The following is a 24,388-nucleotide window of genomic DNA, read 5'->3' on the forward strand; positions in this document are numbered from 1 at the left end:
ACACTTAGCCCCTTCTTATCATCGCTCGGCAACTGCTCGAAGTTTCTGCTCCCAGTCGCAGCTCGTCTGCACCGGCTAGGGAAGGGGTTGATGCTGTTTGCGCGGCTCGGGACGCCTGGCGTCGCGTCGTCAGTTGGGTGGCAACTGTCGGGCATGCTGTACATCTTCTGCATCTCCCGGAACTACTCATCATCCTCGTGTTGTTCAAACTGAACCGAGCAAACTCACGAATAAAGCAACATCGTTTTTGTACGACAAAAATCATCATTCGATCGACAATCGTGACATCATCACAAATTCACTGAATATGTGACATGGCCGGTGTGGACAAATAAGTCGGTGAAATAATAGTGAACAGAGTGCAGTGACAGTGAAGCAAGTGTCTTGAGTGGAGGTTTAACCCTGTCCAGTGGTCGGGGGTGTGGATTACTTATGCAAGGGGGTTGATAACAAACGACTATGGTTGCCAAGCATTTCACGCAGGGTAAGATCCACTCTTATAATTATCAGTGGGGGTTAATACCCCCTGTGTCCAACTGTTTACTGGTGATCGATTCCTCGTTTGTTATTATGCGGCCATCGACTTCATAACAATTCAACATATTCAGGTTTTATTGAGGTTGAAGCCAGCATATTGATGGGGTGCAGGGAAGTCAGTCTGCAGTTTTTAATCTTATTTTTTAGGCTTTGTTATAATTGGTGGGTGTTTCGGGGTGGAGTTCCAGGGTAGGAAACTCCCTGGAACGTACACAGTTCCTTCAGCTTGAAGAGAATGTATTGATGTGCTTGGATGAATGGTATCAATTCGCGTTGGTCGTTGTTATTGTTTTGTTTTCATTCAGCAGAGGAATGGAAGGGTGAAGTGTAGTGGTGACTGTCAATCAGTTTTCTCGAGGATTTTTAGTTGTATTGCTAATTATTCCAGTTCATAAATTGTGATACTCTCATTTATTTCAACAATTTAATAAGATAAATGAGAGTTGATGAATTTCTATCGATGCCAGGGTTCCATTCCCCCTTAATAAATATTTTAATAAACTGATTTCAAAAATTTTCTTATGCTCTAGTTTCTCTCATCCACAAGCTAACATTCAATTTATTTCGCTTTACGATTTCTTTTCTACCAATTCGACGTTCGTCCCCTGGTCTGCCCTGGAATATTGTCTAGGTTCTTTTAATGGGAGAGGGTAACATCTGGAAATGAAGATGGCATTGACCCGAAAGAGGTCCAGACAAATTGGAAGGATGTTTTCTTTTTTCCCTGTGAGTCTAGTGTCTCATTCTATTTTATTTCATCGACGTCTACCTGGCATTACCCCAGGAGAGTTGAGGATGTTGAGCCCCTTTTCCGTTGAAAGACAGGGGAGGGAGTTGATAATTTTTTGCACAACCAGTATTCACTGGTGTTCACCAGCTCGACTGTACGATTTTCAGTGTATACCTGTAGTGATGCAATAAAGAGCGGACGTGACGGGCATTTTTGCGATAAATAAAATGTCGAGGGGGGAATTTGGCGTAATCAGAGGGAATCGATGAGTCATTGGTAAATACCGATGATCCCATTGAACATTGAATGGCCAAAAATATTTTTTGGCATGTGATAAATATGTGTTCTTGTTCAAAATATATTTAGTGAACGCTAGAATTTTTTTCTGATCGTGAGAAACCAAAATTCTTGAATGAAAATTAGTTCATTTTTGTAATTAACTGTTTTACGTGGGAATTATCAACGAGATACGCCTTCTGACATTTCCTTTGATAAAGTCACTCCTTCTGGGGATCATTAAGTAATTACAGACTATCTAATTGAAGCTTGATATTAAATTTCGTTAGTTGTTGGGGTAATGAGCACTTCTCATTTCCATAGACATGTTGAAAAAACTTTTCTGATGGGGAAGTTGCAGACGTACAATTTTTTTTCATTCAGGAAGAGTTTGGAAACGCCTTCGTATCATTTCTATTCCCCCAGAAGTGATTAAATCACATCTTGCAGAGGGGAACCTTCCGCGTGTTTACACAAAAACAAAGTACAAGCGTAATCTGGAATTTATCGCGAAATATCTCAGGTTTGACAGAAAAATCAATGAAATGTCCTGAAAAAATTTGGAGTTTGTGGAGTAAATAATGACAAAATTCTCATTCCGAAAAATGATTCTCGAGGAAAGAATGCTCTGACTTGTTCGATAAAATCACTCGTTAGGGGATAACCTAGCTATCACCAAGTGCTTTTTAAATGGATTAAAAACAAAAATTTTCGTTAATTGTCTGATTATCTTGATAATGAAAGTCTTACAGCGAATGTCACGAGTCTTTTTCTGGTAGCACTGCCAGGAGAGCAGCACTGTCTATTCTTTTTTGATAAAATCACTCATTAGGGGGTAATTACCCTAATTAAGTAATCACTAAGCGCTCTAATATGGAGTACCAAATTTCCGGTAATTACCTAAATACGTTAGTAATGAAGCAGTTCTGCAGTTAATATCAGGAAGCTTTTTCTGGTGGAACAACCGAAACAATCAAAGTAAATTTTTTTTCGCAATTAGTCCGGTAATTATCGAGCTCGCACACAATTTTTTATGAAAAAAACCCTTTTTAAAACTCACAAAGGCGTCAATTTAGTTGAGAAAAAAACCATTCCCTTCACAGGATGAAAAACAACATTTTTTAAAATAATTTCTGCACATGAGAAATTTCAGAAAAAAAATACCTAAAAAAATTATTGCCATTAAGTTTTTTTCCTACACTAAAGGGTGGAGTTATTAACACCCTTCGTCTCCCACAACTTCCTACCCTTTTCTTTTGATAAATGACGTGCCCCAGATATGTTACTTCTGCGCCAAAGGATAAAAAAAATGAGGTAAAAGGGCAAAAAAAGAATAACTTCCATGACCTCGCTCTTTATGTAAACTCTCCACATGTATTTATCATCAACTGAACCCGGCTGTTGATAATTTTAGTCCTCACGTGATCCTCAGAAATGTCGTACAAAGAAACGTTTCATAGGTGGACTGACGGGAAGTCAATTTCACCGAACAAACGCGACAGAATTATTAATCACCTTTGGAAATATTGGTCGTTTTAGGAATATACTCTCGTGAATCGCGCCTTTATTCGATATTTACGAAGCACGTGGGCTTCAATGGGACTTTCCAACATGGGGTACATATGTACAACCGGAGAATTAGTCGATGAATGATTCGAGTGACCTCGATTTTTACGTCAATGGGTTCCGGATTTTCAGCATTTTTCCTTCGACAAAATTAACGCGCCTTAAATTAAAAAATTATGATTTCCCCAGGGAAATCTCTGAATTGCATTTTTATTTTTATCTGGATAAAGTAGAAAATTACATTTCTGTCATATCATCATCACGAAATAATTCTGGGAATTTAAAAGTTGATTCATCTTCAGCATCCGGGGCTTCCCCGGAATTTTTTCGTCTTCGTGAGTCATCCAGGTGAGACACATGAGTAACCTGGGCCCCTCATGTCCCTCCTTGGTTTTTTTTTCAATCCATTTTTATTCCGTAAATCACTTTGCTCAATCGTTTTCCGACGAGGCGCGTAATTACCGGAAATTAGATACTTAAACTTGGGCAATTAGTGGGTGACGCGGAGCGATGGAATTTATAAAGATTGGCGGACGCGTTCCAAGGATGTCATGATCCAAATAAATGCATAAATCAATAAATAAATAAATCAATAAACTAAAAATTCGTAAATAAAATTTATCCGATAAAATAAAAAGTAAAATAATCCAAAATAATAACGAAAAACTTAATTAATTCAACTGATAATTCAGTCATTCCTCCCTCATTTTCATCGCTCGTGTCACCCTCTCAATTAAATAAACGTAAACGCTTTAATTGTTCGGGGGAATTCCAAGAATTTATCCCAGTGCACGTGTCGAAAAAAAAAAATGTGGGGAACGAGGGTGAAATGCGCCCTCAGAGCGCCAGTGGTTGAAATGCACAAGACGAGGCTTTTCAAGTGAAAAATTAAACCGAAGAGGGAAGAGTTTTATTTGTCGTGAATGCATCCCACAAGGGCTGAGGGTGAGCAGACAGTTCTGTACTACCCTCATTCCCTTCACCTCCGGTTTGTCTAGTCGTATATCCACCCTCTGCATTATCACACACGCTCCAAATATCACGAGGGGTAAAACACACGGGACTGTGCACTCCAGAGATCCCTGGAACTGCTGGAGAAACGAAATTATTAAATGCTGGAGGTACTCGTGGATGTAACACATTTCACTGGTGAATTCATTCTAGTGATACTTGTGGCTAGGGAAAATTGGATTAATGCCGATTGTCTGGAGATTTTTTTTTCGTGGGGATAATTTCATGAATTTTTCAGGGGAATCCCTCGTGTTTGGGGTGCATTAAAGTTTTAGGGCTTCGACGAGATTTATCGTTTTGGGTTGAAAAGATATTAAAATTTATTTTTTTCTGGTCACTTCATTTAATTTCATGGCCTTTGGTTTTGTAAAAGAAAAATTTTGTTTATTCTACACTAACAATTTATTTCATAGGATCGAAATATTCAGTGAAACTGACTCTCGATAAACATTCGAATAGTCGATATAAATTATAGTACAGTAGTTTTTGGGGAATTCCAGAGTTAAATCTGGTGATAAACAATTTTATGGAACTATCACTGAATTTTGTAACAGGTTTTATGAATTTATATTCCCCAGGAGACGACATTTTCTAGTTATAAATCGGTTCCTTTCAAAAATAATTAACAGATGATTAATTGGTGTTGAGGAAATTGACATTTCAGGGAAATAAAAATATGGGAGAACATTTTATTTCATCTCCAACAGTTGGTGAGTGCGTGTTCCTCGGGATCCAGTCGGTTCCATTCTTTTTATAGTTCTCTACCTGGCGGTCTCGTGAGGGACACCTGTCCCCCGAAACTCTACTCGAATTTCCATACACTCCAGCTCTCCGAATCCCCTTCGAAGTACAACAATGTAACACAAGTATCGGTGTTTCCATTCGAATCCATTTCGAATTTTCGGAGCCTAAATATCGTATACCCCTGGATCACAAGTAGAAGATTTGAAAATAATTCTTCTCCGTTATTTTTCGTAAGGGGATGTGTTTCTGATTATGTTGTCAAACCCTTCACTGAACTATCGACCGTTAAATAATCTAAGAAAAAATAAAAAGTCACACGAGGAATTCAGGAGAGAGGGGAGATCATTCTCCAAATTGATGTTCTTTGACTCCCGATGTCACTCAAAATAAACTGACAATAATTGAAAAAAAGTTGAACAAAAATTGAAAAAAAATTCTACCCAGTCATTTATGAAGAATACGACGTGTTTCTGTCTGTCATCAAGTGCTTCAGTACAATTGAATTATATTCATCATCTCGTTTAATGTATCGTCATTCAACGTAAATCAAAACAGTCACGAAGTCCCGGCGATTGAATTAATTATCATAATGAAATGAGAGTGAAGTGAGATTACTTGCGAAAAATTGTGGGAAAAAAATGGGAGAAAATTGGTCAAGGGCTTTTCGTGTTTATCAATGGCCCTCATGTGCTTTTGACACGCAAACACACGCTGGGTTCATGGAATGAACGAAGATAAAATTATGGAATTGATAAAAGGGCTGTGAGATGTGTCGTAAACGGAATTGAAGATTCACACGAATGAGATTTAATGAAACGAAGAAAGAGAATTTTCTCTCAGTTTATTTACCGGACTAATCTGACATTTCATCTGTTTTTCAATCTCCAGAAGCAATTAAAGCCCTTTGATCTGTTAATTGACGATTCTATTACTTAACAAACGATTTAATTATCGATTGAAAGGTGGAGCTTCAGAAATTCTCTTTGACAACAGCCTGGGAAGGGCTAAAGGAAAATGACTGTAAAATATTTTTAGATAGAAAAATAAATTTATTCCCACGAATTCTTTCATTTTAATTTAATCCCCTCCCAGAGTATATTCTACATTCGCTGCTCATTCCCACGATTTAAAAAAACCTCAAAGGGCGTCGAGTTGGCATTTAAATATTCGTGAGCTCCCCTTCGTTGTTTTGTGATTTTCATGAATTTTTTTTAAATTTTTGCGAGCCAACTTTTCTCTTCACAAGCAATGAATGTGTCCAGTGAGTTGCGCGTGCCGCATCTTTATCTTCGAGGTTGTCGGTTTCCTTATCAGACCAGTTGGATCTAGTGTATCCGTTTCCGGAGAGTACGGTGACATTAATTTCGCGGGAACGATAAACTCGATTCAAGAAACAAAACATATTTTCCTGGAGTAATTTAATACTTCTGAGAGAATTAAACAAAATAGGGCATACGTTATGGTTCAAATATCTTTGACACTTGTCGGTTCAGAGGAAGATACCAAAAATGTAATTTATCTCTGTCAAATGACAGGGAAAAATCGAAAAATATCTTCTGAACATCCGGAAATTGTGCACAAAAAACATTTGCCATTTTGCCAAAGGAAAAGATTTTAATCGCTGCGGAGAAATCGCGAAAGCCGATATTTTTGGGTATCAGCTGGACATGTCCTTGAATAACACATATGAATGCAATGGTGATGGGATGGCAGGTGTCGAGCGGTTGTCTCAGTCTACCGCAGGTGCATGGAAACCACCGCGAAACACCTGCGTCCCCAGTCCTCAATTCTCTCTTCTCTATTTATCGAGGAACAAATTTATTTCACACTTTCATTGACACTAACAATTTTCCGATAATCCATTCCCTTTTTTTTTCAGGCTCCAGTCCAGAGTCCGGTGTGCCGGACATGACTGTCATCAGTGACATCGACGAGAGGGGAATCAATAGGAATCTGCAAGTGCGATATGGACGAGATCAAATCTACGTATCCTTTTAATGAGGTGGATTTAATTTAGTTTAATTAGGGATTAGGATAGAACCAACTGATGAAACTAGAAAAAACTTACTGAATTTTGAAATCAATATTTAATTTAACTGAATATTTTTATTATTAAGTATGTAGTATTAGGCAAAAGGGATTTATTAGAAAAAATATAAATGAGATAACTAATGAAGTTTTGAACATAAAAATTGTTGCATTTGGGACCGAAAAAATATTTAAAAATTGTTATTCTCGAAATCTACCAAATCTTCCATTTACAATCCACCAACTCGATTTTAAAAACCTCTGAGGACTACCCCACAACCCTCCCACCCCCGCGAATACAACGTGAAAAGCCACATACAATAACGCATGAAGAGAGCACCCTACGGTGTCTCCATCCACACGAAAAAACCCCCAAAACAAAGCCCAACAAAAAAAATAGAAACAAAACGAGTGACGTTGAATATGAATTTTGGTTTGGGGTGGAGTTCGCCTCTCCCGGGGGTTTGTAGCGGTTGCCATGGCGACATATTCCCCCGCAGTCAGCTGGTCGTACCACCCTTCTTCACTCTGGAGCAACCCCATTCATCTCAACCGAGTTTTTGTCAAAAACCTCCGACCGAGCGACCGACTGAGCATCCAAAGATGACGCGAACAGTCTCTCACCCCACATTCTCCATTTTTTTTTTTTATTCAACCCCTTTCCTTCGTCTTCGGGGTTGTGTAATCCAGGTGATAATGGGAATAATTGAGGCTCATCTTTTCTTATCACGCCAATCGGATTATTAATCCTCCACTGGGCTTGAGGCGAACCACCGGTTCATCAGCCCAGAGACATTGTAGAGACGATTACCTCATTTAGGCCGGAGGTTGAGTCAATTCGTTTGGGAAGTGGTGAATTTGTTCATGACGATGGTTTATTTTATTTTGTTAGTAATGTAGTAATCTACAGTAGATTATGTACAATGATTTGATGGCATATTCCGTTTCTCTTTATTTTTAGCTCTTTAATTTCTGGGAATCCAATAATTGTTGAGTATCTCATATTCTGATTTTGTTTAATGAGAACATGTACTGAATCAATGGTCAGTGGCCCTGGACATTTAATTTTTAGCAGTCGCTCAATCATTTTATCCCTTCCTGTTCCAACTCGAGGACATTCCCGACGATGGTTTAGTTCAATTATTATTTGATTATCCCGGTGTGATGGTTAGTCATTAGGCCATTTCTGAAATTCAATTTTTCAAGGAGTCTCTTCTTCATTTGTCGTGTCAATGCTTCAGACGTCTCCTGGTAATGCAGCCCTAAGAGTGATGCATTATTTAGAGACACTAATGAGGCAATTCCCGATTCATTTGTGCAATTTTCAGAGATATAAATGAGCGCAGCAGTTGCAGAATTTCCTGGTTACGTGTGGAGCTCGTGTGGGACGATAATGGGGATTTAGAGTGAGGAAACAGAGACGTGAAAGTGTGGGATCAAACTCGATGGAATATTTTTATTACAAACAGCAGTATGATTTTTTTATGATCTCGTTAAGTATCGGAAAAAAATGTATTCACACCTACGTAATTAGGGGACGATAATTTATTGTCAATCGTTTTCGAATTTTTTAGTGATCACATTTTAAACGAGTTTGAATCAGAAAAATCCCCCAATTAATTTGTTAAATGTATTATTGTTTCACCGTAGCTTACCCGTACAGTTATTATCATAATTAATTTACTAGAGTCAAACAATTTTATTTGTCCCCAAATCTGATCCTCGATTGACTCAGTCATCGTTAGCCAATCACTTTGATTAATTTTTTTTATGCACACGGTGAATTATCCTGGGATTCCCGTCTTCTCATAAACTCACCAATTCGATTACCATTAGTCACTCTGGATACTCCGGAGGTTACCATCCCCCAGCTCCACCTTCAATCCTGTGAGGAGTGGAGTTAACTCAATATCAGGGAATGGATAGATTTCGGGCAAGAGGGTGAGGTCGATATGGCACTAGTGGGGATGAATGCTACGTATGACGATTGAATGTAAAATCTAAATGTCAGTTATATTCCCCAGGAGTCACTAGTCAAGTGGAAAAAGAAGACAGATTATCTGGTGGTAGCAGTCAGCTTTAAATCCTGGATATCAACTGACCCAAAAATGCGATTTGAATGCATCTAGTTTATATTTTTATGCTATACATGTACATATTTCAGTGAATTCTTAGTCTATTATTTTTCCACATCGAAGTTAATGATCTTTCTCAAAGAAAAACCACGAAATTATCCATAAAATTCGCTTTTTTTTGCTAACGGTATTTCCTCTGACCTCCGGATGAGTCTAGAATGTCGTTGTTTGCAGTATTCAACTGGGTGTGCGGAAATTAGGGTATGGAAGACGGAAAAGGGTGGATATTCGAGACGATAGTAAACAAAATCACTAAGGGAGGGGAAAAAGATTAACTAAATTTACCTCGACATAATTTTTCCAAATAAACTGATAGAGATTTTTTTTCACTCGTAATTTCACTTGCAAAAGATTCTGAAACTATATATATTTAACTATACATATTTACCTATCTATGTTTACCGTTATATGTACAGGTATATGTGTCTCGAAAGGTTCAAGTGAATTTTATATGTGGAGACGAGAAATGGCCCGTCTGTTGTTCATTTTTGGCAATGCTCTTGAGTCCCCCCGTTTCTCCCCCCCTCAGCGATCACTCGCGGTGACGGTTATGGGTGTATTACCCCCTTGCTACGATACACCAGTGACTCATCGTCCTCGGATCCCCATGTATGGGGTGGGCCCATCAAAGTTGCGAATGAGAGAGAACACGACAGGCAATGACGTCACGCTAAAGCGCCCCGTTGTCCCTTGGACGTGTACCGTGGGGTAATATGCGAGTTATATTATGCAAAAGGGGAGTCCTGGGGAGAAATCGTTCAATTTTCATTGGTAAAAAGTCTCTCATTTCCCTGTCGAGGAGCGGAAAAATTCTCGAGCTGAGAAAGTGACAGTCGTGAGGCAAAAATAGTCTTTTGTCAAATGTCGGTAACAAAAAAATTCGTGGGATTAATTATAATATATATAATAGGAGATAATACTATATGTTACATTATATTATGTATAAAAATTTTTTATTATTTATTAAGACAATGAAGACATCGTCTTCATAGAGAATACAATTTATTATGTGTAATAATGTATTTATTATGTATTGAGACGATGCCATCTTCGTCTTGATATATAATAACATGTTTATTATACATAATATAGTATATTATGTATATAAAATGAAGAAGCATTGATTGGATTGGCTTAGTCTCTTCGCTTAACTTGAATTCACTTTTATAATTCTATGTAAACGATATTCTCGTCCCTTTAACGAAGTTTCCTTAACAAGTATCAAAACAGACATACACAGGATCGATTCTGGTGGCAGTCAACCCATACAAAGAGGTCGATGTCTACACAATGGTGAGTGAATACATTAAAAAACCTTCGAATGTTTAAATTTACGTCACCAGCCCGTGCAGTGATGCATTTCCGACCACAAGTTGCTGGCGTTACTTTTAAGGCTGTCGGTAAATGATTGGTGGAGAAGTACTTTTACACCGGAAGTGCGTTTACAGAATAGATAATTAGTTATCCCAAGACGCGTGGCTCGTGTCAATCTTTTCTGCAATAATTTAAGCCTCATAAATAAACAAAAAACTCTGAATAACTGATGCGTTCCGAAAAATACTCCCAAAATCGTGAAAAAAGTGTCCGTAAACTGGGCCACAATTGAATTAATTGACGAAAATAGATTTTCAATTATCGAGAGATTGTTAGATAAATCAATCAGATCGAACATATCGTGCAGAATTAATCAGCAAAGGGAGGGGGAATGAAACATTGAGATGGTACTATAGCTTTTACGGGTGTTTACCGTAGCAACAGGAAACGGAAGTGCGACGATGAGCTTTTGCACAGGCGAATGTACAGTGCACAGGATGATCGCTTTCAGAGATGCTTTCTAGGTCGAGGAATCTGGAGGTATGAATTTCCCGTTTACACAGACACGATGATTGTACAGTTGTTGTGTATCCAGGAAGACTCTGGGGAATAGTGTGAGTGTGTTTTGAGCATGAGAGCCCTCGGGATAAAAATTACAAAAGAAGAGGAGTAGAAAAGCTTTTGGTAGTGAATCCTTGAGGGTTTCAGTGTTCTTTAGACTCTTCGCTTGGGATTATGGAATGGGGATAATTGTGGATTTGTTAAAACTGGAGATTTTTCCAGAGGATTAACGACATTTTCGAGAATTATTCGCTTTTTATTTGGTCGGAGAGTGGACGTCGCTGGGAGAGAAGTTTTTAATTAAAATTTAACAACTTTTCTGCGAATTGTGGGTGCAAATCGATTCAAGAATTTTCCAGGATATTTCTGATTTAATTACGAGCTTTTAAAATGAGATACTCCATTGGGAAAAATATCAGGTTTTTCCCTCTAAAATTATCCTCCTGGGTAACTGCCTTCAAATTTCCTCCAATTTTTCTTCTGCTCTGACGATATTTACAAAATAATTCGGAGGGCCACAATCTCCTACTCTCCAAATATACAAGACACTTAATTTAGTCCCAAATATCCCAAAAGCCACTCGATTGCCCCCAAAACCTCAGAGCACTTTCCCCCAGAGCTCAATAACCCCCAGAGAAAGGCAATTCCTTCAGGGAAAACCCATCAAGTTCTTCAAAGAGATCATCCTCTGCACAGTGAGATAATATAACTCTTCCAAGATTAACATTTATTATCATTTGTTTATTCCCGTTCGTGGGGCCACGTGTATCCGCCCATTAGCTGGTGTCGTTTGAGGACAAGGGCGAGACGATAACTGAGGAATTGCAGTCTTGAAGATATTTCTGGAGACGTGAGATTAATGAAAAAACAGTCTATATGCGGCCTTCGAACTCCTCAGACTGCGATATATAACCGATGGGGAGTACGAACCCGGAGAAAAACATTTTCCCGTCTCCAGAATTGAGTTACTTATTTTAAGAAACTAATGGCTCTAGCAGACGTTTTACTGAGACTAGAAAATTAATTATTTAATTGAAAAATAAAAATTTCCAAGAATTTTATCAATTGAGAACTGGAAACTTTCTCTGTGAAGTCGAGGGAAAGCCCAAAATTGAGAGAAAAGGGTTGAGGAAAGGGGTGAGTGAATGAGAGACCCCCATACCCCCTGAAGACGACCCTTTGGACCGTTTCAGCCGATCAAATCTCGTGAGAGGCCATTTTCGGTTTCCTGATACTCATTTTTTGAATCTGATGGATATAAACTCTGGAAGAGTCGATATACCTTTTTCCAGAAATGACTTCTGGAAATTTTTAGATTTTTCAATTATTTGACTGTTGTTTTGACTGATTTGATGGGCTTTTTATCTGTCTAATGCAATGGAAACGAGGTGGGTTCGAGGATATCAGGAAGAAAGGGCGGATGGTGGTGCGGTGCACGCCCCTGCGTATTGATCGCTTCGCAGCACACACACAGATAGAAATATTCAGTAAAAATTACGGAACTACTCACATAATCCGCAATCAGAAATATTTTTTTGCGATTTTATAAACAAACTCGAAGAAATCTGAAATATTCTGCGAACTCTCAGGTTTATCCCACTAACAAACAAAATTATCAGATAATTTTTCCTGAAGGGAAATTTTAGACAATTCACCCTTTTGGTTCTTCCAGAAGCAGAAACCCTCTGAACTTTCTGGGGGTCGCCCCCCAGGCCCAACATCACCGGATCAGCTATTTACATTTCACCATCAAATCATCAAACGGTGTCATCTAGAGCTTTATCACGTCTCCTCTTTCTCCCAATTTCAACTCCGTAAAAATCTACTCATTCGTATTCTCGTACTCCCAGTGCTCACAGCTGATGAAATCATCCATGAGGATGAATTCATCCATGATAATCGTTTCATCCCCCATCTGTTAACGAGGTATGACCCAGTAAGGAAATAGGCCGTGGCTTTTGCCCTCATCCCACCTTTCACCGGTCGACGACATGCGAGTTCACAATCCTGAAGTCGTCGTTTCATCACCGAGTGAGGACAAGAGGGCACACCGCTACAGGGAATGAGAATGGAAAAGCCCGGGGGTGATAGGGCCGAGGGGTAGGGGGCGGCATGCACTCTCAAGCCCACCCGACTCTAGTGCACTAATCACGATGACACTCGGGGAAGCATCGACGTGAATTGGGAACGGGACTTGGTGTATTATCGGTATCGTTCGTTCACCGGTTCTCCATCATCAGCATTTGGATCATGAAAAGGCTTTTTCATGATGACGATGAGGATGATGAAGAGGAAGAACATTGATTCCATTGACGATCGATAATAAAAGGGGTGGAAAAGATATGTGAGGTTGTTTTTTCAAAATCGTTCTTGAAATTGACGATTTTTTATATTTTTTTTGGGGACTCATTGATGGGACTTCATTTGTAAATGAGGAAAAAATTGTTTGCTGCATCTGATTGCTCTGAAGCATATGGGAATGTGTTCAGAAGGGGTTGCGACACTTTTCCCTCTTTTAATTCTTGCGGAAGGGAAGTGTCAAGTGGCTGTGGTCTTGTTTCCCTTAACCCCCTTCATATCTCGGGGGAAATAGTCTACTAACCCGGATTAATCGAGTTATTCGATATCTCGCGTGGTTCTGAACGATTTCCAAGGTTTCTCCAGGGGATTTAGTGCACTGGAGTGCAGTGGTATGACAATTATTACAGTCAGACAACTCATCAGGTGTAATTACACTCTTGTTGGCGTGTTGTTAATCGTTATTAATGGTGTCGTTAATAACGGGGATGACAATATTATTTATGCCACTGGATGTCATTCAGAAGTGAAAAAACAAATCATTTTATTACTTTATCAAATGGGAGATTCGTCCATCAGATAATATTTTCATTACGCAGGGTTTCGTGTCGAAATGTACTATTATTTCGTCATTAATTACTTTTCTATTCACCTTTCAACGAAATTAAGTCGGAAAGGTATGACGTTGGGGGATTTTTAAAAATTGTGGAATTTTCTTTACATTGGCTGTGGCCAGCTTCAGGTACCTCGTGGTAATTCTATATTCTCTACTGGGTATTTTCGTCCGCCCAGAGTATATAAAGGGCCTGACCTTTCGACTAATGGTCCCATAATTCTTTTCCCAATTCAGCAAATCACCGAGATATTTCTGCTCCATTTCCTCCACATCTGCCCCATTTTTTTAAACTAAAGGGTTTAGGCTTTCACATGCCCTCGATATTTTTGATCCGATTATTTCTGGGTCACTTGTCTCGATAATTGATCAATAATCCTGCAAACTAGTTTCGAAACTCCTTACTTTCGGAAATATTTACAAAATACACTCGGTAAACTCTGCATTTGTCGTTTTTTTTCATTTTTTCGTCTGCAATGTTGCAACACAATTATTTATTTGATTTTAGGATCACGTGCACAGGTACCATGGCCAGAAGATGGGCTCCCTCGAGCCTCACGTGTTCGCCCTGGCTGAGGCTGCTTATCGATCACTCCGAAATACCGAGAGTAATCAGTCTTGTGTTATTTCTGGGGAGAGTGGAGCTGGCAAGACTGAGACAACAAAGTTCATACTCCAGTATTTGTGCTCGGTGACGAGTAATGTTGATACTTGGGTTGAGCAACAGATTCTAGAAGCTAATACAATCCTCGAAGCTTTCGGTAAGTTGCTCAAACAATTCAGTAGTTCATAGACATTAATTTCAAATCAGGTAAATAAATTAAAACCCAACGGATAGACCAGAATAATCAGAAGGGATTATTAGGACGTTCAAAAGTATTGGATCCTCAACAAATAAATAAATAACCCTTTCCTCCGGTTCTCTTCTAATTAATTGATCTAATAAATTATCCATAGAAACTATCTTCCTAAATCACTAAATTCCCTGAACGTCTCGAAACTCTCAGAAGCCAAAGAATTCCTCAATTTTTGTTCAGGAAACGCTAAGACTGTCCGCAATGACAACTCCTCGCGCTTCGGAAAATTCATGCAGGTCTGTTTCGACTCAAAATGGATGATAAAAGGCTGCATTATCCAGGACTACCTCCTGGAGCAGTCCCGTATAACCTTTCAAAGCCCAGGGGAACGGAACTACCACGTGTTCTACCAATTAGTCGAGGGTGGAATCCAAGACCGAGAGTTTGCCGAGCAATATCACTTGCTGCCAGCATCGAAGTACAAGTACCTCAATCAGTCAGGTTGCACCAAGATCGAGGGTGTCTCAGACAGCAAGAAACTCGACGCCCTTCGACTGGCCTTCACCGTACTCCAGGTGCCCTCCGAGATGTGCGAGGGTATCTACCGAGTTCTATCTGCCATTTTGTGGCTCGGAAATTTGAATTTTCAAGATGTCGACGGTGAACGTTGTGAACTAACGCAGGAAGACGTTGAAATTGTTGAGACTGTTGCACCTCTCCTGGGGCTTCAGCTCGAGGACCTCACGAAAGTCGTTCTGGTGAGGCAGATCAATGTCCGGGGGAATATCACAGAGATTCCGCTGAAGGTACAAGAGGCCAGGGAGAACCGACATGCCATGGCTAAGGCCCTCTACTCGAGGACATTTGCCTGGTTAATCAATCACATCAACAATTGCACAAATCCTGGACAGGACTCCTCCAGATTCCTCGGGGTTCTCGATATCTTTGGCTTCGAGAACTTCACCGTCAACAGTTTCGAACAGCTCTGCATTAATTACACAAACGAGAAGCTCCATAAATTCTTCAATCACTATGTCTTTGCTATTGAGCAGGAGCTGTACAAGCAGGAGGAGATACAGTATTCACATATTACGTTTACCGATAATACACTGTGCCTGGAGTTGATTGAAAAGCCACCGAGGTGTGTCCTTAAACTGCTGACGGAGCAGTGCCACATGCCAAAGGGCTCAGACACTGCGTATCTCACGAATCTACATTCCGAATTCGAGGGACATCCTTGCTATGTCAAGGGAGACGACCGAAGGAAGTGGGAGAAGGAATTTGGACTCAAACATTACGCTGGAGCTGTGACATACACAGCAGAAGGTTTCGTAGATAAGAATCGAGATGTTCAACAGGACGTGTTCTTCGATTACATGAGCAGAAGTACAAACGAATTCGTCCAAGAAATTACAATTTATCAGGATCTTCTCGGTTGCACTGTGGCAAGAGCATCTGGAAGTACCACGACAATGTCCAGGGGCACCACAAAGGGAAAGCCAACCCTCTGCGACTCCTTCAGGCATCAGCTCCAGGCACTTGTGGACGTACTCCAGGGGACTACCCCCTGGTACGCCAGGTGCATCAAGCCAAACATGGATAAGAACGCCAATCATTACGATGAGAAACTAGTTCTGGATCAGCTGAGGTACCTGGGAATGCTTGACATCATCAGAATCCGGAAAGAGGGCTTTCCCATTCATCTGCAGTTCTCGGACTTTGTTGCGAGGTACAGGTGTCTCGTGAAGGGTAGGACTATGTTGCCGAAGGACGACAGGGAGGCCACCAGGTGCCTGATTAAGAGCCAAGGGATCGAGGAGACCGAGTGGCAGATTGGAAGGACTAAAGTCTTCTTGAGGAGCTACGTTCACGAACCTCTCGAGGACTCCAGGAATAAACTCGTCACTAGGAATGCAATTATTATTCAGAAGGTCTGGAGAGCTTATGTTGTGAGAAAGGGTGAGCAATCTTGATTAATTCGGATAATTTTTTTTTTCTCGGGAAAAATTGTTGAAGGTGACAAAAGTAACAGACTGAATAATAATATTCTTAATTGAATTTTAAAAATCTGTTCATTGCCTTTTGCAGACTATCGACGTGTCCGTGATGCAGCCCTAAAAGTCCAGCACGCATACCGCGGCTGGAAGCTCCGCATAATGTTTATAAGAAAGCGTCGAGCAACAATTGTGATCCAGTCACACCTTCGTGGAGTATTTGCAAGGGAGGTAGCAGCAGCCCTACGTGAAATGCGACGAGTGGATGAGGAAATGAGAAAGCGCGAGCGTATGGAGGAGGAGAGACGACTCATGGAGGACAAGAAAGCTCTCGAGGACAGTCAAAGGTACGAAAGCTCTCATTTCAACCTCTTACATAACTTTTTCCTCAATGAGGATAAGAAAATATCATCCTTTGTGCCTTATAGCGCTCAGTACAATGGTATTGTTGGAATGGAGCCTGGGTGAGTCTCGATTGGATGCACGATAATGCGGGCACTGCAATAACAATGTTAATTGGATGACAAAAGCTTTAAGCATTAATTATTTATTTTTGTTAACACGACCAGAAATTAGTTCAACACAATGAGTTGTCATGTTCTGGTTATCCACTTTTCTCTGAATTATGATATTTCCCAAGCTTTTTGAAATGAAATTATTCTCCATAAAAATATATTTCGCACACGTTCTTTTAAGTATTTCGTTCCAAAAAAATCTAACATCCGCAACACCATCCATCCTCCTTAATTACTGAATTCTTCTTCAAAAGAACAATTCCAATTTCCAGAAAAGCGCAAGAGGAGATCGCAGCCCTTTCCCAAATGGCCGAGCAATTGAACTCAAAAATGGCAACTACCGAGCTCCAATCTGTCGATCTCGACAACCTATTCTCCTTCCTCTCCGACGTTCAAGCCACAAAAACCCACCAGACAATAGAAGAACTTGGAGAGCAAATGGAGGAGCTCGTGGAGGACCTGGACGCTGAGCTGGAGAGTGTCATTCAGTTGGAGATGGAGATGATTGCAAAATCAGACTCTAAAATGTCGAATCTAAATTCGCCAGAGGCACCGAGAAACGGCACCAAAATGGGCCCTCCCAGCCTACCTGAGCCCACAGGTCCACCACCACCACCACCTCCCCCACCTCTTCCCACTAATGGTGAGACAATTGACACGAACGAGCCAATTTACGAGTCAGTGCTCCCCAGGGACGAGAGTGACACGAGTGTTCCCATTCGTATCAATGGGCACTCGACCCAGACAAATGGTGACACCTGTCCATCACCTCCACCTGTTCCAGCGACGAAAATCATGAAGGAACCGGTGATAAATAATCCACCTTCACGTCCGGAGTCCAGAAACTCCACAAATCATCATTTGGTGCATCAGACTAATGGAGGACATCATCAGGTGATGCCAAATGGTCACGATGTTGGGGTCGTGGGGGGACAGAATGTTGTGGCCCAGGGGCAAGTCGGGCAGGGACAAATCCAGGGCCCACCCGGTGTACAGGGGATGCAGAATGGGGGCCAGGGACAACCAGAGAGAGAGCAGAGGAGGAAGTTCAGGGTTGAGAGGAAGCTGCAGGAGCTTGAGGACAAGAAAGAACCCGTGGAGAATGAGGTATTGTATCACGACATCGTGGAGTTCGCCCAAAACTATTTCAACAGTCATGAGAGATCTCCGGAAGGTACAATAATGGCGACCCTGACACGAAAATCCCGAGGTAAGAGTATAGAATTTATTCCCAAGTACGAGATGGTGACTTACTACAAGGGCTCCACTATTCCCAACTCGCATATCCACATGTACGATCCTGACAATGTCAACCTTGCCTGTTCAACATTCCGAGACCTTTGCAAGTACCTCCGAGGGGAGATGAAGTTGGAACAGGAAATCGCGACAATCCAGTCGATAATAAGTAATGGAATCGAGCGAGAGGAGATGAGAGATGAAATCCTGGTCCAGTGCATGAGACAGGCCACTAATAACCCCAACCCCGAGTGGGCGGAGAGGGTTTGGCTGCTCCTCTGCCTGGCTATTGTCGCTTTCCAGCCATCAAAACTTCTGTACAAATATTTCGTCTCATTCCTACGTAAGAATCTAGCTCTAGAGGGGAAGCTGAGGCAGTACGTTCAGTGGTGCGTCGATAATTGCAAGAATACCAAGGTCTCCTGTCGACAGTTTCCCCCTTCAACTGTGGAGATTGCAGCAATGAGGAGATTGGGTACCATTGTTTGCAGATTTTTCTTCCTCGATGGAAGAACCAAAGCCATTGATGTGCATCCAACGGACACAGCTGCTGATGCTGCTGCCAAACTTGCTGAGAAGTTGGGCCTGAGGTCCCTGGAGGGCTGGGCGATCTATCAGAGCCGTCCGGACGGTGAGGAGCACGTCCGAGCCCATGATTACCTCTACGACGTGATTGCCGCTTGGGAAATGAAGCAGTGCAAGCTCAATACCTCCACCTCCTCCTTCTCTACCCTTCGTCGTGGGTCTAATCAGACTCTGGGCAGTGGTGACAATCGTTTTGTTTTCAAACGTCGTCTCTTCCGAAATACTCGTGAGCTATCGCAAGATCCAGTGGAGGTTAATATGTTGTACTCGCAGGCTGTTTACAACGTAGTCAAGTGCGATGACTTTCCAGTTTCTGAGAAAGTGGCCCTGCAACTAGCGGGCCTCCAGGCTCAAGTGTCTCTGGGTGATCCAAAGGACAACGATAGGCTCGATTATTACAGTGAAGTTGACAGTTTTCTACCCTATCGAATCAGCAGAGCTCGAGGAGACGATGTCTGGGTGCCAATAATAGCTCAGGCTCACAAACAATATGGCTGTGGAAGATCTGAACTCACAGCTAAGGTCCTCTATCTCTCCTGCGTGATGCAGTATCCCCTCTATGGCACAACAATGTTCAATGTCACTTATCGCGGCTACTGGTCATACGGTAATCAGTTGATTCTGGGAATAAATTGTGATGGTCTGATGCTCATAAAACCCGAAGACAAGTTCGTCGTCTCGGAATATCGTTACCAAGACGTGGAGAGCATAATGCTCGATCCAAGTGACTCCTTCATCACGATATCCCTCCTCAGGCATAATCCTGATAGCTCTCACAAATGTTTTGTCTTCGAGACACCCCAGAAGAATGAAATAGGAAGTTTGATAGTGAGTTATTGTCCAGCTTTGGCTGGATGGATAACCGAGAATGAAGCACCAACGAAACGAACAAAATGCATCACAAATGAAGACAGAGTTCGTTTATATCACAATTTAGTCAACTGCAGGAGAACATTAGTGGACTCGGAGGCCCTGAGAAAGCCTCAGGACTCGGGTGGTGGTTTCCTGAGGAATACACTTCGAAGATTATCGAAACACAGAATCGAGAAACTACGGCAGGAGCATGGAAATAGCACAGATGATGGTGAGACCTATAAAGGATTCCCTCATGCTTACTGGGCCTTCAGCAGAGGAGCCATTCCCCAGAGTCTCACTAAGCTACCCGATCCTGAAGAGCAGATCTCCCTGTCTGTCTTCCAACTCGTGTTGACTTACGCTGGACTGGGACAGAATGGTGATACAGTTAGAAGGGTTGAGGATGAGCATGTGAATTTGATTCAATCTGTGATGGAGAGGTGCATGAGGAAGGAGAATCTCCTGGGGGAGTTGTATCTCCAGTTGATCAAACAGACGACTGATCATCCCGATCCCAATAGCAGAGTCAATCTTAGACACTGGGCACTCCTATCACTCGCTTGCTCTGTCATTCTCCCGCCCCAGAAAATCATCAGGAAGTATCTGATTGCTCATCTTAAGAGATGTGCCAGTGATTACGTTACTGAGGAGGGCAAGTACGCGAGATTCGCTGAGAAGTGTCTGTACAAGACACAGGGGACCAGGAGGAGACAGTGGCCACCTAGCAGGGAGGAGATCATGTGCACCATCAACAGAAGACCTATCTACGCTAGGTTTCACTTCATGGACGGACAGTATCACGCTGTGGAGTTTCATCCTTCAGCTACTGCTAGGGATGTCATGGAGATCATCAAGGCGAAAATTGGACTCGGAGAGTCTGCAATGGGTTATGCTATTTACGAGGTGTTAGGCACCACTGACAGGGCTCTCATGCCTGAAGAGAAGATCGCTGATGTTATGTCCAAGTGGGAGAGGTATAGAACTAGCCAACAATCAGCCCAGCCACAGCGAAAACATGGACATCATCTGTTTTTGTTCAAAAAACATTTGTTCTTGGATCAGTACATGAACCTGGGGGATCCTGTCGAGAAGGAACTCCTGTATCACCAAGTGCTTCATGATTTACGAGCTGATAAATTCCCTATCACTGAGAAGGAGGCGATGATGCTGGCGGCGCTGCAGGCACAGCTGGAGTTGGGTGATTGCTTGGATACTGTCAGTGGACCTGAATACAGGACCGTTGCTAGCCACTGTCTACCAGCCAGAATAGCTCCCAATATCAGTGTTGAGGGAATTGTTCAGCATCATCAGTCCCTCAGGGGAATGACCCCCAATGAGGCGAAGAAAGCGTTCTTGAATTTTATTCAGTCGTGGCCACTGCACAGGGCTACGATTTTTGATGTCATGCAGTCATTCACTTCTAACTGGCCCAGAGTTCTCTGGCTCGCTGTCGATCAGCTGGGATTGCATTTACTGGAACACAGGTCCAGGAATGCTTTGTGTACTTATGAGTACAGCAGTATTTTGAGCTACAGTCCTGCGCTGAATTGTCTTATGATTATTACTGGGACTGATAAGAAACAGAGCAAGGTTATTCTAACTACTACACAGGCTTGTCAAATAGCAAATTTGATACGCGAATACACAGAAGTCCTCCAAATACCACCAGAAGTACCAAAGAGAGATTCAGGTATGCCTCAACATATGACCTCAATTCAACCAATAAACGTCACTGCCACAGCCACGAGTGGCCATAAATCCCGACCGGCCTCAACATTGCACCGAGGTGCACCGGTCATTCACTCGCAGGCTAGCTAAAACAATTTTCTAAAACCAAAAAAAAATGTTTTTTCGTTGTTCAAATCAATGACGATGGAGTACTGAATGTATTTACCGATGAGGCCTATTGTGACGATTAGCATGAGAGGAATTAGCCTAGTACATTCTTCTTCCAGTATTTATTGTAAGTAATTAGGAGTATTTTACTGCTGTCAAAGACACGAGTTATCAACTGCCATTAAATCAATTTTACCGATGAAAATATGGAACCAAAGCGGATTTTTTAAATGCTCCATCAATCAACTCCGACGAGATTTTTGTCTCAATCTCTCTCTATCTGTATCATATCAATCTACAAAAGTTTGAATCAAATAGAATTTATCGGAAATCATTTCAAATCGTAATTTTGAAAGATTAAGATGAAGTGGAGCGAAGGATGACTGACTAGTTGTCATAGAAATTATTTAAACAAATCTATGGAGTTAACTAAATTGACGCAAATGTCAAGAAATATTTTGTATAATTTATAGACATTGTCGTAATTTTAATTGCTAAATTTCCCTTTTTTATCAAAATTATATGATTAGACCATTTGCATTTTCCACCCCGAACACATTGACCAATGAGGAAAAAGTCTTATGTATGAAGTTAGCCAATGACCTATGGGGCTAACTTAATTTATGCGCTCGTGCTTTCTTATAATTAATATAATTTAGAGTCATATCTTTGAAGTTTTACTTAACGCTAATGATTATTTATAATTTTTTATTTTTTTTAAGGTACATGTCATTTTTTTCGCATCATCTCCTCACTCCACTTCTCTAATTAAACAAATAGGCGTAATTTACCTGGAATAATAAATTAATTGTACAGCTTTCTGTACGTTGCTCCTATACGCAACGATGCAATGTTAATTATCATTCATAATTACGTAGCTTCGAAAAATAATAAATTTAAGAATTCAGACATCGTTGCCATATGAGGAATAGAGAATCATTACGAGAGATTACATTACGAGAATCATGGAAAGAGGAGTAATGACGACTAAGATAATGAAATTCTGTTAATCTCGATAGAAACGAAATAGCAATTCGACAGGAATTTGTTATTTATTTGTGACAATCCTTTGATTGACGCTGAAACGCGAGGATTAAATAATAATTAGCTTAAATAGTACGAGTAGTAATGACTCATTGAGTAAATATAAATTATATTGAATTATATTAAAACTTATTTAGGTTGTGATGGAATCAGTGGGGGAGAGGTAAATCTTAACAAGTTGAATTACCATTTTAATTACGAGAATTGTAATGCAAGGTTGTGTGGAACGCCTCGCGATTACGTCCAAGAGTAAATTATTAAATGAATTACTATTTTACGTTCAATGTCCAAAGATTTACTGCTGGCTGGTTGTTATAATTGACTTCCTCCTTAAGTGTATATAATATACTGATTATAATTGATAATTGACGATTCGATTTATGAGTATTCGAGGGAATTTAACAGCCCCCATTTATCGGACCAATTGATGCATTTGTATGTTTTTTACATTTTTATTTTTATTGAAAATCGTGAGACGAGTGTTCTGCATATCTACTCCACATTTTTGTTAACACTGAACAACAAAAAAATATATCGTGTAGTTTAATGGTGAGATTTTATACTTTTTTGCAAATATCTGAAAATGTACTGGGGTTTTTGAAAAATGGGAGACCTTTTGTGCTGAAAATTTAACGATTTACAGAAACCGTTGTTACATCTTATAAATTGATAAACTATGATAAGTGCATTCTTCCATTTTTTTACAATACAGCTACCACAAAATTTTTGGATGACATTTAACCCAAAAAACAATCATTTTTGAACAATGCACTTATTTTAGTATTTGTGAATATTCTCCCCACGAATTTTCAATTACCAAAACGGTCCGCAATTAATCTCATTCATTACCTCGATTTCCGAAAAAAGCATTATCATGATTTTTTATATTTTTCTCAATGATTTATCGACGTATTCACAAAATGCGATTCACCACTCGACTACCTAATTAAATCGAAAAATCATGGGCTTGTAATTTTTATGAGTGCAGAGGCAGACTGTGATCCGCATCGGGTGTTCTTAGTCTTCGAAAAATTGTTTTTACCATGAATACGAAATAATCCGTGTATGAGTAAAGGGAGGTGTAAAATTAATGAATAATTAATTAACTACACTGGAATGGAGTAATCACAGACGTGAAGACGATATGAGTTATGCGAACGTCCGTACGTACGTAGCTTAGAATTATTATAAATAATTGGTTGACAATGTTATTGAATTATATATGAATGAGAATCTTGGAAGAAACTGAAAGGGCTGTATATAAAATGTATACAATGCGTACATTTAAAATATGGGATGGAAATAAGTGGCATAAGGGTTGATTATGTAAACCACGCACACATACGAGGACGAGTGAAGGCGTCTATGTATGAATTATATGGATATACTCCGACTCTGTGTATAAACAGAATAAAATCGTATATTAAAAAAATGGAGGAATTATTTATACAGCGGCGTTTCATTCATGAGGCGATTTGCGATTTTTCGGGAGCTCTGGAATCGATTCCTACGTTTTTCGCATTTTTCTCAGCTGCTGGAGGTCCTAGAGCATAAGGCCCTAAGTCCAGGTACCCTATTCTCTGTGATTATGCCTTACCAACAGACACGTTCACCATCGTCGTCCATCTCCCCCATAATCTCTGATATAGTTTTTTAATTGGACTCAAGCTCCATCGGCCTGGTAGATATTGTCAAGAGCTAACTCTTATCAAT

The 24,388-nt window shown here is 40.5% G+C and overlaps 1 protein-coding gene across 2 annotated transcripts; it reads left to right on the forward strand.

Moving 5' to 3' along the window:
• The first annotated feature begins 118 nt into the window (after positions 1-118).
• On the forward strand, positions 119-24,336 carry Myo81f (Myosin 81F). 2 transcript variants are annotated; one of them, XM_064135743.1, is made up of 8 exons: positions 119-484; positions 6,744-6,850; positions 10,258-10,320; positions 14,322-14,574; positions 14,851-16,569; positions 16,699-16,951; positions 17,033-17,068; positions 17,392-24,336. In XM_064135743.1, exons 1-8 carry the CDS (start codon positions 460-462, stop codon positions 21,611-21,613), a joined length of 6,678 nt encoding a protein of 2,225 aa, XP_063991813.1. In that variant the 5' UTR covers positions 119-459; the 3' UTR covers positions 21,614-24,336. The 2 variants fall into 2 exon arrangements, with proteins under 2 accessions (XP_063991813.1, XP_063991814.1); XM_064135744.1 differs by lacking the exon at positions 17,033-17,068 and having other exon boundaries at positions 17,392-24,335.
• The last annotated feature ends 52 nt before the right edge of the window (positions 24,337-24,388 follow it).

This window comes from Diachasmimorpha longicaudata, chromosome 16, assembly GCF_034640455.1.
Source record: "Diachasmimorpha longicaudata isolate KC_UGA_2023 chromosome 16, iyDiaLong2, whole genome shotgun sequence".
Lineage (NCBI taxonomy): Eukaryota > Metazoa > Arthropoda > Insecta > Hymenoptera > Braconidae > Diachasmimorpha > Diachasmimorpha longicaudata.